General features: G+C 32.4%; 1 protein-coding gene across 1 annotated transcript in view; it reads left to right on the top strand.

Moving 5' to 3' along the window:
• The first annotated feature begins 1215 nt into the window (after positions 1-1215).
• The window catches only part of BBS4 (Bardet-Biedl syndrome 4), a 29076-nt gene continuing 14459 nt past the window's right edge, over positions 1216-15832 (top strand). The window contains exons 1-7 of the mRNA XM_017616629.1: positions 1216-1372; positions 1448-1587; positions 2699-2811; positions 4505-4795; positions 6290-6443; positions 8109-8237; positions 10184-10268. Coding sequence (XP_017472118.1) covers positions 1300-1372; positions 1448-1587; positions 2699-2811; positions 4505-4795; positions 6290-6443; positions 8109-8237; positions 10184-10268 — 985 coding nt within the window. The 5' untranslated portion in view covers positions 1216-1299. The remainder of the gene's footprint in view (positions 1373-1447; positions 1588-2698; positions 2812-4504; positions 4796-6289; positions 6444-8108; positions 8238-10183; positions 10269-15832) is intronic.

Genomic DNA, 15832 nt, shown 5'->3' with positions numbered 1-15832 from the left:
GGCTTTTGAATGGGTTAGCAAAACAAATTAAAAATTCAAAGCTTAGACGAAAACGCGCTTAGATAAAAAGAGCCGCAAAAGGATAGCATGATTAAAATGAATTTTGCAAATGGTTAATTAATTAATTGCATATTGCGGAATTCGCCATTGACAATTTTTTAGAATTACATACTAAGATTTGTATGTACGTACATATGTATGTAAAAAAAAAAAACAAAAATATAATTAAGCATGGTTAAAAGCAATATGCACTGTGCAGATTTTTATTTAGGTTGGAAAATTGGTTAAATTAAGAATGTATTTCGAGAGAGAAGCGAAAGATACATATGATATTTTTTTACCCGTTGCTGTCACGGCGCACAGTGGGCAAAACCTATATATACGTGAAAATTATGTTAAAAATATATTCAATATACGAGCTTGCACAGGGTGGCGCAAAATTAATCATCCAATTTTGTTTTTGATTAACTTTTTCACTTAATAAAAAACTGAAATTTTGAGTGATGGAAACCTCTATTTGGACCTTTACAATTTTTACTGTTAAGTGGAAAAGATGATATCCGTTTTGTCGCATTTTCCATGGCTTTCCGCAAGATTTCCGACGATAACTGTTCGCTTTCCAGTCGAAAATTCTCCCTCAACTGCTCTAACTGCCTTACCTGTTAGAGGGTTAAAATAAAATATCACCATTCACAAATAACTGTTACCTATGGGTTTAATAAAAGTACAATTCGTTATGAAATTTGAAGCATTTTTTTGCTTTTGGTGCAATAAGTAGATACATACATATATTTATTGTATTTGGCTTGTTTCCCAATTTTAAAGTGAAAAATGCTTTTATTGACATAAAAGAAGCACAGAATTCATCATTTGTATGAAACGAATGACTAGATAGCAACCTTCAAATTATTGCCATTGGCATGCCCACCCACACACCAAGTTGCCATGGCCACTGATTTTGTTTTGGTCAACAATGAATTTACTGTAGCATAAGTACATACTTATCCGCTTGGCTTACCTAAATAATCTACCACCAGCTTAATCAAATAACACAAACAAAAACAGCATAACATTCTAGTTACGAGTACTAATATAAATAAAAAAAGGGAATATTTTGTGTGTGTGTTTTTTTTATACTCGTATACAGATACAAATACGGCGACGATATACGCATTAGCTAGCCACTTGGCAACAAATTGTCTACTCCCTCACAAACGCAATTTTTCATTTTGCTGTGAAAAAAGGGAAATTCACTTTTGAGTCACACACAATTTCGACTCGATTAGCAACTTCAATTGCATGGCCAGTGCGGACGAGATTATAGTCAATGGGCAGGTTATAACGCTGCCCACATTGGAGGTGGTCAAAGCAGGTGCGTAATAAGATTTATATTAAAATCACATTCGGGAAATTTATTCTAAGCACATAATATTTTTTCTTTGATTAGTTCCCATCATGGCGGCTGGCACTAACATCGATTGGTTGGTCCATCTCTACTATGCGCGACGTGATTTTATACGTTGCCGCTTCATAATCGATCGAGAGCTTTATAGAAGTTTGAATCCAGAGTATTTGTATTATGTCAAGGTATGTGTGTGTGTGTGTGTGTGTGTGTGTGTGTGTGTGTGTGTGTGAAAAAAACCAATCATTAAGGCTAGAGCTCAATACCAGGCATTTGGCGCTCTAATTAAGCTCATAAGTTTTATATGTACATTAGCGTTGCCAAATGTCCCGTATTTGCTGGGACGTCCCGTATTTCAAACTAAATTTGAGATGTTCCGTTGGGACAAGATTTTTCCGGAACTTTCGACAATTTCCTTATTCATTTCAACCTGTAAATGTGTGTACCGTTTTGAGTGTACTATAGCGCATATCATAACTATACGACTCTTTAATTTTAATTATTTTTGTACTAAAGTGAAAATTTCGCGCCTTTTAATTAGACCATTTTTTCCATATAACAAAAGTCGTCGAATATATCGAGTCCTAAGCCGAGCCCAAAAAGGCGTAAGCGACGAAAAGTAAATTTTTCAGTAGATATATACGGGTTTTGTTAGGAATAAATACGTTTTTATGTAAAAATAAGTAAAAAATAAAACTCGGAATATCTGGTGCGTTTATGATTTGACACGGGGTATATACTTAAAATATCAGGTAGTATAAAATTAATTTTACATCCATATGTATGTATCCACATCCATATATTTTGTTCGTCGTCATTTCTGAAAATGCTCCAGCTGAGTTTTTTTTTGCTTTAATTTCATTCGCTTGCTCTCAGACCCACCCCATGTCAAAAAAAAGCAAAATTATATCCTTAAAAATACAAAACTCATTGAGCTGTTTAGGACAGCCCGGTGAGCTTAGTTATCCAAAATTTTTTTGCTTCTCATCCCATACTTCAGAACTGTCATTTATTAAACAAGTGAAACAAATATTTTCAATGACTTTCTTTTATCGAAATTCTCATTCTTTTTTTATTAAGAATATATAATATTTTATCAGTTTTTCTTTCTAAACTTTACTAAATTTACAATGACTTACTACAATTTAATGCTATTCTTTAATATTCCCCCTCTCTCCACTGCTCCTTCATTCACACTCCGGTGATAACGATTTTCTTGCTCTCGCTTAAACTGGCTGCATATGTTCTGCTTCACTTACTTCTTGCTGACCGCCATTTAACTTGCTGCAAGCTTAGGGTTTAATTGACCGTGAAGAGGGCAACAGCATTGAGGCGCTACGTAATCTACAAAAAGCACTCGACTTAAATTCAAAAAATATTGAAACTTACAAGGAGATTGGCAAAACACTGTAAGTATAAATGTATAAAACATACGCGCGCTTATGTACATACATACATATATATATAATTATATTAGAACGTACCACCTTACACCCAAAACAAAAAAAGTTCGCCCTACACCCCTGAGTCTCAGGTATTTTTGTAAAGCGATTCCGAAAACATTTTTCGGTGGCACCTACATACATTCAGTAATACATTTTTTTTTATAGTTTTAATGGAATAATCAAAATACTTCCTTACCAAGAGTTTAATGATTTTTAGAAAGCTTTAATTTGCTGGTGTTGGGGCGGAACGTTAGGTTGATAAAACTGAGATCGGGTGGGTAAGTACTAGAACGGGGAACTTGAGATCAGTGAACTGAAGAACATACAAATTGTCGTCTAGAGACAAAAACATCGATATATCATACTTTAATAATAGACGACCCCTAAGTTTCGCCAATAAGGAAAAATAATTCACAAAATTGTGCTGCAAAAATACTTTACAAATCAGGGGTGTGCGGCGCACGAGTTTTTCTGGTACGGTCTAATGTAGATGTATGTACGTATTTAATTTTAGATATATTTGCACATATATATGATACATTCATACATACTTTTATATAATTAGATGGCCTCGACCGTGTTATACATACAGTACATAAATACTTATGTAGATATACATATACATATATCTAATGCAATGTTTTAGCAATTTTGACGGCGATGTAGGGTGTCTTTTTTTAAACTTCACTTTTTTGGCTTGCCTCAAATCTCTTTTACAACAAAGAACAAAAGTGCGTCGAAGTAAGTGCTTTAATGGTGGATAAAGTTTATATATAAGTACATGCAAACGTGCATCGTACGACTAGAAAAATTCACAAAATAAATTTGGATTAGTTTTTTTTTCACGAATTACAATGTACATATGTACATTAGGGTGGTTCATAAGAATATTAACATTCACATTTTGATGGGGCAGCCCTTTATTTCTATGTTTAAAATAAAGACATTAAGAAAAAAATTGAAGTCGCTTTCTGGGTTTGAAAATTTTTTTTTTTTTAATTCGCAAAAATTCTTCAACATTTTCACTTGAAATTTGATAACTTTGACATAATATGTAATATTATTACTGAAACTTAATCATATAAATGATTTATACAAAAGAAAAAAATTAAAATAATTTAATAAATTAAATTATTCATAAAAAAAATTCAGTATTTTTAAAACCTGGGAGAAGCGTCGCCTCAGCACTGATCCCTAAACAACAAAATAAAGGGGTGCGCTCATGCTGTTGATATTTTTAATGGCCACCCTAATGCACATACTTACTATTTACATACGTATAGCGGCTTACTACTTATCTTGTGTTTTCAAACGTACATATCGCTTATTTACTAAAAGACTGCGAGAATTTCGAGGCATTTTTAAGCTAGCTAGAAAAAATTGCCCATTAAGAGAGTTTGGGCCCTAATGCCTGCGCTCTTATTATTGAGTCACATCCAGAGCAATCGCATATCAGAGATACCAATACCACGAATACCCAATATGAGAGGTGGGTCTTAAAACAATACAGATTTTAATTAAGGAGTAAATATCAGAAATTGTCTGTCAATTTTAATAACTACATAATTTTAAACGCCTTCATAACTACTCGCTGTGTTACAGCTGTCGGACGCAAAACTTTAATATACTTTTCGCATTTACTGCGGCATCATTGCAGCTTTATTATGGGCCGTTTCAATCAGGCGTTAAGCATCTTTCGTGAAGCTGAAGAGCTCTCCCCACGGCAGGATCATGAAATTTGCCATTTCATTGGCGAATTGTTGCATCGTTCAGCGGCTGCTTGCAATCAATTTGCGCTCGCACGTCAAGAAGAGGCCGAGGCGAAAGTTTACTTTGAAAGGGCAGTGCAATCTGGCAAAAAATTGGAAAGCTTTCAGCGACTTGGTGAAATTCTGCGTAAGGAGAAGGATTACAGCAAGGCAATTGAGGTGCTCGAGAACTGTTTGCTGTGAGTGGCCCATTATTACACTTACATGCATATATACATTAGGATGGTCCAAAAATGCATGTGAAAAAGTAAAGTCGGAATTTTTATGCTCTCACTCCCAAGGCTTGTTCTATACCGAAAAAATATGCCCTTATTTTTTTATTTTGAAATGAAAAAATATTTAGAGGTCGCTCAAAGCGCCAAAAGTTGTGCATGTATTTTATATGGAGAAAAAAAACAACTTTTCGTAGAAATACTATATAATAGTTAAAAATCAATATTTAACTACCAGAAAACTCTGTTTATCTGCAAGAGATTCCCAATAATAAAACCCAATTGTTTATTTATTTTAGTATTATTTAGTATTAAAAAATGGTTAAATAAACAATTGGGTATTATTATTGAAAGTATCCTGAAGAGTACCAGAGTTTTTCGATCGACAAATATTGATTTTCAAGAATTCTATACCATTTATACGAAAATTATTATTTTTCCCATATAAAAATACATGGAAAACTTTAGGAGCGTTGAGCGACCTCTAAAAATTTTTGATTTCAAAATAAAAAAATAGAGGTATACTTTTATCGATATAATACAATCCTAGGGGGTGAGAGCATAAACATTTCGAATTTACTGTTTTTGGAACACCCTAGTGTACCTACATATTTGCTCTTTAAAAATGTATTTTTTATTTAAAAATATGTAGTTTGTGTATTTATTCGTAGAAGTAAGAACAATACCGCGAAATTTTGCGCTAAATACAAGCAACCACAATTTTTGTTTATGAAAGCGCGCCATTTGCATTGAAAAACATGCAATGAACAAATTTAAAATTCCACACTTTAGCCTTTGGGCTGTGAAATTCCAAAAACGCAACAAACATTTGTTTGAAAAAACTTATTATTAACCGATTTCAAAGAAACGAGAAGGTTATCAGTTCGTCGGAATATTTTTTTTAATGTATTTTATTTTTTTTAATGTAGGTTACCGCATAACTTTTGACCACATCAACCGATTTTTCTATTAGAAAGGTAGTGACTCATAGGTGGTCCCATACTAATTTGGTTTAGATCCGATCATTGGATCATGAAGAAATGAACGGTACTCCTAAATTTTTATATGCGAATTGAAGTCGGTTAGGTTTTTTGCTTAAAAATTACTTGTTGTAAGTAAAAAAAAAAAATGCAATCATATTATGGGTATTCATCTAAATGCTAAAATTCCTCGTTTACGCGTTTAGATGAATACCCTAATAGAGTTTTAATATACTTTGCTATTTTATAGTTTTTCATAGATCTTGAAATTTGTTATAGAATATTTGATTTCAACTTTTTACTTGAAAGATATTTTTCAATAATTTTCATTCGGAAAACGATTTTTATTCAATTAAGTTCATTTGTTATTTTTGTTATAGTCAAGATTTTGCAAATACTTAAAAATAAATAAATAATTAAAAACATAAACTATTCTACAACCTTAATAATTAATTTCGATACAACATATTTTTTTGTACAGTTTATCACCAGAAAATATTGAAGTTCTCACAGAAATTGGTGTGCTATATTTGAAAATCAACGAAACACAGAAGGCCTTTGATCGATTGTCAGAAGTCATAAACTTGGATAGGAAGTGCTCGAAAGGATTATTGGCTTATGGTGCCATATTGCAGGTAAATTAAATTATAAATATATGCATACACACATATGTAGATTAAATGAACATTTCAACCAGAGTGTTTATAATTATGAAACAACAACTTATACCGGATTTTCACTGGGCGCTAAATGACAAAAATTTTAATCACCAATTTGGGTATTTATGTAAACGGACCTAATGCCTTTCGATTTTTCGATTTGAATACTAAGTGGAAATTCAGCAATGGGCAAAAATATTTTAAATTTTTGCGAAGCAGATTTTAGAATTCTTTTACTTTGTGGAAAATGATTTACTCTAGACTTGCACTAGTTTGACACAGAAAAATAATAAGTTTAGACTAAAATGTCTTGGCTAAATGCATTTTTCTTAAACCACTTCAAATTCAGCATATTTCGTTTGAATACGCGTTCGTCTTGCACTTCACAGTTGCTTTTTCATATTTTCAAGACACAAAAATTTCGTTTTTTATTATCACTTAAATATGTTGTGTCTGTTGGGATTCGAATCCGGACCTTCTGGAAGCTAACAAGTAACCGCAGGCATCTCTGCACGCTCAGCCACAGCCAGCCATGTTCATAAATATGCCTTCAAATGTTCAGTTTCATTTGTGTGCAAGCAGTAAGTCGATTGTCCGACTCTGCATTTGATTTCAACAACATAAAAAAGCATTTGGCTTGAAGCACTTCAAAGTCAGTATGTTTCTTTTGCAGACGTTTAGGTCGACCATAAACTGCATCGAATAGAAAGTTCATTATAAATAAATTGAATTACAAAATTGGCAATGAAACTTCAAAACAAATATAATTTAATTGCATATTCTTTCGCTAAGTCAAAATTTATATTTGTACTTGAAAAAAAAAAAAAATTAAATTTAAGTGTTGCCGTTGCCAAAATTGAGTAAATTTGGCTACTTATCTTTTATTACCAAATTGCATACTGGAACAAACATTTAGCTTATGCGTTTGACATGAGAACACATACATACATACATACATACATACATATTACAAACCAACCAAACAGCTTCACTTAAAACTTTGGCTAACGTACCATAATGTCTTAATACACATTTCCGGCATTGAAATCAACCGAAAATGGAAATGTGCGTATGTATGTATTGGAGACTTACATATATATATATGTATGTATGCATGTAGTTTGGACATGCCAAACTTAAGAATGTAATCGAAATTAATTTTGCGGAAAGCAAAATTTAGTAACCGGGAATATTAATATGAAAAAGAGTGCTTAATAGTATTAGTTAAAAAGATTGTTGCGGACATAATAGGGAAATGATTAGAAACCTTATTTGAATACAGGCGTTTATCGTCCACCATAAGAAAGTTCATAATAAGGGGGTTAGAGAGTAGCCTTCTGCATGGCAATGATTCCATTTTTACATTTGTACTGGCTGTTCATCTACTACATATATGTATGTAGGAATGTTTGTATTTTTTTTATATTTGAAATGCATGCCAACAAATATGTAAAACACAAGTGTATACATTTTCCAACTTATATCAACCTTTGTCAACTTTTTACCAGTTTATCCCAAGTTTTTGTTTTTTTTTTTTCTTCTTTGAAAATCTGCATAAATATATACGTATGAGGCACAAACGTAAGCATGTGGAATAATTTAAGAAATTTTTTTCATTTCCTGCCTCACACTTAACCATAGTCGCGCAATGACATCGATGGAGCTTTGGGTAAATATCAAGAAATCGCTGCGACAGAACCGGACATCCCAGAATTGTGGAATAATATTGGATTGTGTTTCTTCAAAAAGAAGCAACAAAAAATTATTGCGGTAAGTAAGGAGGTGTTAAAGAGACGGAAAAAGAATGTACAAATGCGGTATAGAAAGTGTGTGTAACGGTTGCGAAAAAGGACCGGTATGCTTATATGTACATACATACATACATACATACATACATTCATATGGATATTTGCATAAGTCCGCATGTAAGAAATATTAAATTTTCAGCATGAATGTTGTTAGCTTGTTCATGAGCAGGCATCCAGCGGAGAGTTGTTTGCTTAAGACTTGCATACACACTAGGGTGGTCCACTTTTTCCTTCAGCCACCCTAAGAATTGCAGAATTTTGAAAATTTAAAGATCCCTTTTTTTTAATTGAAATTGACTGACATTTAATGGTGCTGCACAGTGGTCGTCATATTTTAAAACTGTGACAAATTAATTGGATAAAAATATTTTATTTAGAAATGTCCAACGCACTCAAAACTGACTTGCTGAGCAAGCCGTCGAATCCGTTCAATTCAACGAATTCTATCGTGGAACGTTGTAACAGTTATAAGTTGATAGCACGGCTAATTTTTCAAGAAATATTTTCTTCAAAAATAATAATTTGATCATAAATTTATTTTAGATATGTTCCCTCGTATATAGTAAATACAATTTTTCTAAATAAATATAGTTGTTACTCAACTGAAAATGACAGTTGATTTGACAGTTGTCAACCGAAAAAGTTCGTGGTACAGAACTCGAGATCAATGAGCCTTAAAACATAGTATATTCTTGGAAAATTTTACTTATTTCTATAGAAATTGACAGTCCCTTCGACTCTTAAGGTTTTAATTTGACGTAAAATTAACAGTTTATTTGACAGCTGTCAACGCTCACAGTTTTAATTTGACATACAATTTGTGATCAGCATGTCTAAAAATCTAATCAGTGGCATTTTTAAAAAAATTGTCTTATTATTAGAAAAATTCACAGTCCATTTGACAGCTGTCAGTTCTCAAGCCCTTGTATTTTACATGAAGAAAATTAATTTTTTCATAGAACTGCTATAAAATCTTTAAAAACAAAACTTTTTTGATCGAATATTTCAGAATTTCAGAATATTTTTTTTAAAGACTTCGAAGGGAAGTATTCTTATTCGCTTCATATAATTTCAAATTTTTATCAGATATTTAAAGTTATTAAAAAAAAAAAAATGAAAAACTGGAAGTATCCTTAATCGAAACAGATTTTTCCGATCGACAAATATTGGTTTTCAAGAACCCTATATATTTTTTACGAAAAAGTGTTTTTTCCCAATAAAAAATACATGTTAGACTTCATGGGCTTTGAGGCAGTTCTAAATAACATTTTTTTAATAAAAAATACAGGTATTCTTTTTCCATTTAGAAAACTCCTAGGTAATGAGATCTTAACATGTTAAACTGATATGTTTGGACCACCCTAATGCACATTCTGATAAAGGGCAAAAAGTGTTTTACATGTTTTTATTTCGAATAAATTTCGAATAAATAATTTTATCGCTGCGCATCAGCAACTAAATCGCCCACTGTTGTGCGGAATGCAAATAAGAATTCTTCATAGGATACGAGTGTACCTCAATGCAGACAGAAAGCAAAAGAAATTGTTAAAGTGTCAATTAGAGAAAGTATTTATAAATATATGTTTAGATTCATATCTATAAATGTATACAGTAAAAGGTGAAATTATTCTAGCAAAAAATATCTCCCTTTCACAAAAAAAATTTGTAAACTGCTTTTTCTTGAAGATCTTCGATAGACAAGTTCACGAAGGTATCACGACTATCAATAACGACTGAAAATAAAAGAAAGTTATTAGTAGTGTACTCGATTTTTTTTTGAAATCCTCAGTTAAACAATTTTTACATTTTCCTGATTGCTTGCAAATCTGCGTAACACATTTTTTATATTCGTAATCTATTTTTTTTTTGCTTTCTTAACTGCTTTGTTACTTTTATTTTTGTTTTCAGGCAATTTCTTCTCTACGTAAATCCATCTGGCTTTCTCCGCTGAATTATAATGCTCTCTACAATTTGAGTTTGATTTATATAACTGGTGAGTATGATAACAAATTTACATGCGTTTTATGAAGATTTATCGGAATGGATTACATATTTATTTTTTACATGTTCAATACTTTAAAATTTATCACAAAAATTAAAAAGGCAACTAAGCAAAATTTTCGAGCCAGTCGGCTTTTGATAACCGGTTTCGTCGCGGTTTTCCTTAATGCCATTTCATGCGTTCCGGTCCAGGGTGGTGTTTTCCTCTTCTCTACATTTACCATTTAAATGGCGTTAAGCACGGTCTAAAGTGATTGGTGTTACCAGTGTTATCTGAATACAGCGGTAAGGACCAGATGCAATTTTTAGTCTGAGCAAGAGTTTAGGTTTTGAATACACCCAATTCAACCTGGACCAGAAGAAGCATGAACTTGCCCATGTCTTAGTTGTAGCCCTAAGTTGAAATGACGTGGAGCCCATCTGTCCCTTTCTTACCTTGCCGCCTTTAGTGAGGTCTTTACTATATAGGCCGCTTGGCTATCAGAGTAGATGCTTGCTTTCCTTATTAGCATCACATCCTTCAGTACTATATTTAATGCTTCATTAACGGCAGCCACTACTACCCGAAAATCGCTACAGAATTCAAGAAGCCTAAGCTTGACGTTTACGGAGAGTATACAGCAGAAAACCCCCATCATCAATTCTTCTATCCAGCTTCGACTCATCCGTGAAAAGGTTCAATACACAATCCCACACCCAAATATTCTGCCGTCAAACGGTTGTAGTGCCATATAAGAAGAAGCAGACAGAAAACACCGTGCGACAGTAAATTTTACACACAAAAAATTTTATAGTAAAACTACGTTTTTCTCTCTAATTTCAGGGGTTTTTAAAGGACTTTGAAATTTGAAAATGTAATCACTTAAAAAAATTCTGTGCAATGAAGAAAAACAATATGACTATCAAATTAAAGGGAAAATTGTAGAATTCAGGCCAATCAAATTGTTTGGCGCATAAGGACGATTAGGTATTGAAAATGTCCTTTTAACATTTTATCATTGNTCGGCTTTTGATAACCGGTTTCGTCGCGGTTTTCCTTAATGGCATTTCATGCGTTCCGTTTCACGGTGGTATTTTCATCTTCGCTACATTTACCATTGGTGTTACCAGAGTTATCTGAATACAGCGGTAAGAACCAGATGTTAGAGTTAAGGTTTTAAATACTCTCAATTCGTCCTTGGCCAGAAGGACCATGAACTTGCCCATATCTTAGTTTTAGCCCTAAATTGAAATGACGTGGAGCCATCTGTCCCTTTCTTACTTAGCCGCCTTCCTTCCTTCCTTATTGACATCACATCCTTCAGCACTATATTTAACGGCAGCCACTACTGCCTGAAAAACGCTACAGAATTCAAGAATCCTAAGCTTGACGTTTACGGAGAGTATACAGCAGAAAACCCCCCATCATCAATCCTTCTATCCAGCTTCGACCCATCCGTGAAAAGGTGCAATACACAATCCCACACACACCGTGCGACAGTAAATTTTACACACAAAAAATTGTATAGTAAAACTACGTTTTTCTCTCTGACTTCAGGGGTTTTTAAAGGACTTTGAAATTTGAAAATATAATCACTTAAAAAAATTCTGTGCAATGCAGAACAGTATGACTATCAAATTAAAGGGAAAATTGTAGAATTAAGGGCAATCAAATTGTTTGGCGCATAAGGACGATTAGGTATTGAAAATGTCCTTTTAACATTTTATCCTTGAATATCCTTGATATTTTAGCATAAATATTTTCGAAAAAATTATATGTTAAGGACTAATTGCACTCGGCCACATCCCGGAATTTCGTCCTTCTAACTTTATTCGCTTAAAAAAATAGAACTAATTATAAGGAAATTTTCAATGCGGTTTCGTTCTCTTTCCTTTGGTACCCATAATGTTTGTTTACATTGGAATGAATTTTTTAAATAATTTTTGGAATGAATCATATCTTTGAAACTATAAAGTCTTTTTAAAAAAAATCCTCACATCAGAGAGAAAAACTTCAAACACAGCTTTATTATATTTGGCCCACAGTTTCGTGGGTATATTGACTGCTTCATGTGTTTCGAATTTTTTTTTGTTTTTGTCGCACGGTGAAACCAGCTAATTTTGCTTCATCACTTACTTATAATGCCGCTTTTTAACAGATCACATGACTTATACATAAAGCTGATTTCAGGCGAAAGCATAAGCCTATACCATTTTAGCTCCCTATGCAAGAATAGACGAAGTATTTGTAACGCATGTGCCTAGATGTGTACATATGTATGTACAATGNTTTATCATTGAATATCCTTGATAACATATTTTCGAAAAAATTATATGTTAAGGACTAAAAAAAGGATTAAAAGGAAATTTTCAGTACCTCTTCGTTCTTTTTCCTTTGGTACCCATACCGTTTTTTTACATTGGAATGAATTTTTTAAATAATTTTTGGAATGAATCATATCTTTGAAACTATAAAGTCTTTTTAAAAAAATCCTCACATCAGAGAGAAAAACTAAAAACGCAGGTTTACTATATTTGGCCTACAGTTTCGTGGGTATATTGACTGCTTCATGTGTTTTTTTTTGTTTTTGTCGCAGGGTGAAATCAGCTAATTTTGCTTTATCGCTTACTTATAATGCCGCTTTTTAACAGATCACATGACTTATGCATAAAGCTGATTTCAGGCGAAAGCATAAGCCTATACCATTTTAGCTCCCTATGCAAGAATAGACGAAGTATTTGTAACGCATGTGCCTAGATGTGTACATATGTATGTACAATGTATATTTTTTATGAATGCTCATTCATTAAAACCCAATATACTTGGCTGCCTAATTTGAAAGAATTAGTTACTGCATATCTACGTACAATCATTTCTACATTTTTTGCCAATCAATGTTAACAAATATTTAATGCCTACTTTCCACACCTTTTAACAGCTACAGTGATATACTTGGGTCGATTGTTGCTTTACCCTGAATTTTTTCATTATGTGTAACTTTCAATGTACATCATTTTATTATAAGCAACGTCAATGGCAATGCCGTCGTCAAAGGTAATCACAATCATTACCAACACATCCTGTTTGGTAGCCATGACATTCCTCTCGATGTGGTCTTTATATTGGTCCCAATTGATTTGGGTGGACAAATAAAAGATATCATATACATACTAGGAATGTTAATCCCGGGATTCCGGTCTTTTTAAGGTCACNCATATTTTTTATGAATACTCATTCATTAAAACCCAATATACTTGGCTGCCTAATTTGAAAAAGTTAGTTACTGCATATCTACGTACAATCATTTCTACATTTTTTGCCAATCAATGTTAACAAATATTTAATGCCTACTTTCCACACCTTTGAACAGGCTACAGTGATTTACTTGGGTCGATTATTGCTTTTCCCTGAATTTTTTCATTATGTGTAGCTTTCAATGTACATCATTTTATTATAAGCAACATCAATGGCAATGCCGTCGTCAAAGGTAATCACAATCATTATCAACACATCCTGTTTGGTAGCCATGACATTCCTCTCGATGTGGTCTTTATATTGGTCCCAATTGATTTGGGTGGACAAATAAAATATATCGTATACATACTAGGAATGTTAATCCCGGGATTCCGGTCTTTTTAAGGTCACAAAAATCCCGGGATTGTTGGGAAATAGTCCCGGGATTTTAGAAACTCCTTTTTTGAGCTGTATTGGCTATATTTCCTTTTTATTTAATAATTAATTTTTTTTTATAAATGTCTAGCCAATTATACATATAAAACCGCGCGATAGTCAATTTTAAACACAAATATCAATATATTCGCGAAACCATGGGCCAAATATAGTGAAAATGCGTTTTTAGGTTTNCTTGGGAAATAGTCCCGGGATTTTAGAAACTCCTTTTTTGAGCTGTATTGGCTATATTTCTTTTTTATTTAATAATTAATTTTTTTTTATAAATGTCTAGCCAATTATACATATAAAACCGCGCGATAGTAAATTTTAAACACAAAAATATCAATATATTCGCGAAACCATGGGCCAAATATAGTGAAATTGCGTTGTTAGTTTTTCACTCTGACGTCAGTAATTCAGAAATGATTTAAAAACTTAAAAGAAATATGCTTGGGGAAGAAATATGTGTATCAAATTAAAGAGGAAATCCTGTAGAATTTAAGCAGATTCAAGTTTTTGGTGCAGAAGTACTGGTAAGTATGGAAAATGTCCTTTTCAAATTTTATCCGTGAAATTTCGCAATACATATTTGTTTTTGAANAGCATCTAGATGCATTTATGCATCAAAAAGAAAATTTTGAAAAAAATGTCGCTTACGTTATTTTGGCGGTTAGGGCTCGATATGCTTGGAGAAGAAGTATGGGTATCAAATTAAAGAGGAAATCCTGTTAAACAGATTCAAGTTTTTGGTGCAGAAGTACTGGTAAGTATGGAAAATGTCCTTTTAAAATTTTATCCGTGAAATTTCGCAATACATATTTGTTTTTGAAAAAAATTATATGTTAAGGACATATATAAACTAGATAACACCCTCGAATCTATCAGCTTAAAAAATTAACTATTCGTCCTTGTAAATCAAAAAAATTTTAATTTTTTTAAATTCTAAAGAAAATTCTTCTTGCATTTGTTACCCATATTTTTATCATACATTGAATTGAATTTTTAAAATAATTTTTGGAATTAATCATAGCTTTGAAATAACAAAGTACTTTAAAATAAATTCTGACGGCAGAGAGAAAAAATAAAAACGCCACTTTAAATAAAAATGAAGGTTTCACACCCATTCATTTATTATTTATTTTATGGTAGGAGAAATTTTCAAACAATATAGAAGCAATTTTTCTCGATTTAAGTTGTTGAAAAGTAATGAATATCTATATCCCGAGACTACCACAAATCCCGGGATCGGAAAAAGCTGAAAAATTAACATCCCTAATATATACATATGAGTTTATCCATACATTTATTTGTATATGTATACTTACATATCCGTATATTTGCTTTATAGTACACACAAACGTTCTTTTTATGTTTATAAAAAAGTATCGTCGATATTCTTTTCAAGTTTATCCTATTTGTATAGAATTGTATGTGTTTTCATGTAGAAAACTTACAGCATTGCACGCACGAGTTGTCAATTTTTGCATTTTAACCTTTAAATTCGCTACTATTGCGTATATGTACATTAGGGTGGTCCAAAAATACACAGGAAAATAAATTTTTGGAATCTTGTTTCTGCAACCCCAATTGAATTAAAGAAAATGGAAAATAAATTGACCTGTATTTTTTTATTTCGAAATCTGTTAATATTTAACCGTGCCCCCGAGGCTTAGTATAAAAATATTTTCCTCAAGGCCACGGTTAACCGATTTTAATATGCAAACATAGTCTCTTTATTTTCTACATTCTTCAGTTCTGGGGTAGTCTGGAAACAAAAGTTTTGAACGCCCTAATGTTTGTATGTAAAATTGCTTCAAATCTTTGTGAATTTGTTAAGCAAAACTTTTCATATCGAAAATGCAAAATATTTACATACCTATACATGTAAGTAGTGTGTATGTGGA

The sequence above is a fragment of the Rhagoletis zephyria genome, unplaced genomic scaffold (assembly GCF_001687245.7).
Source record: "Rhagoletis zephyria isolate East Lansing unplaced genomic scaffold, Rhagoletis_zephyria_1.1 Rzeph_scaffold_01238, whole genome shotgun sequence".
Taxonomy (NCBI): Eukaryota; Metazoa; Arthropoda; class Insecta; order Diptera; family Tephritidae; genus Rhagoletis; species Rhagoletis zephyria.
The sequence above is the reverse complement of the archived record's forward strand: the minus strand, read 5'-3'. Positions and strand labels throughout refer to the sequence as shown.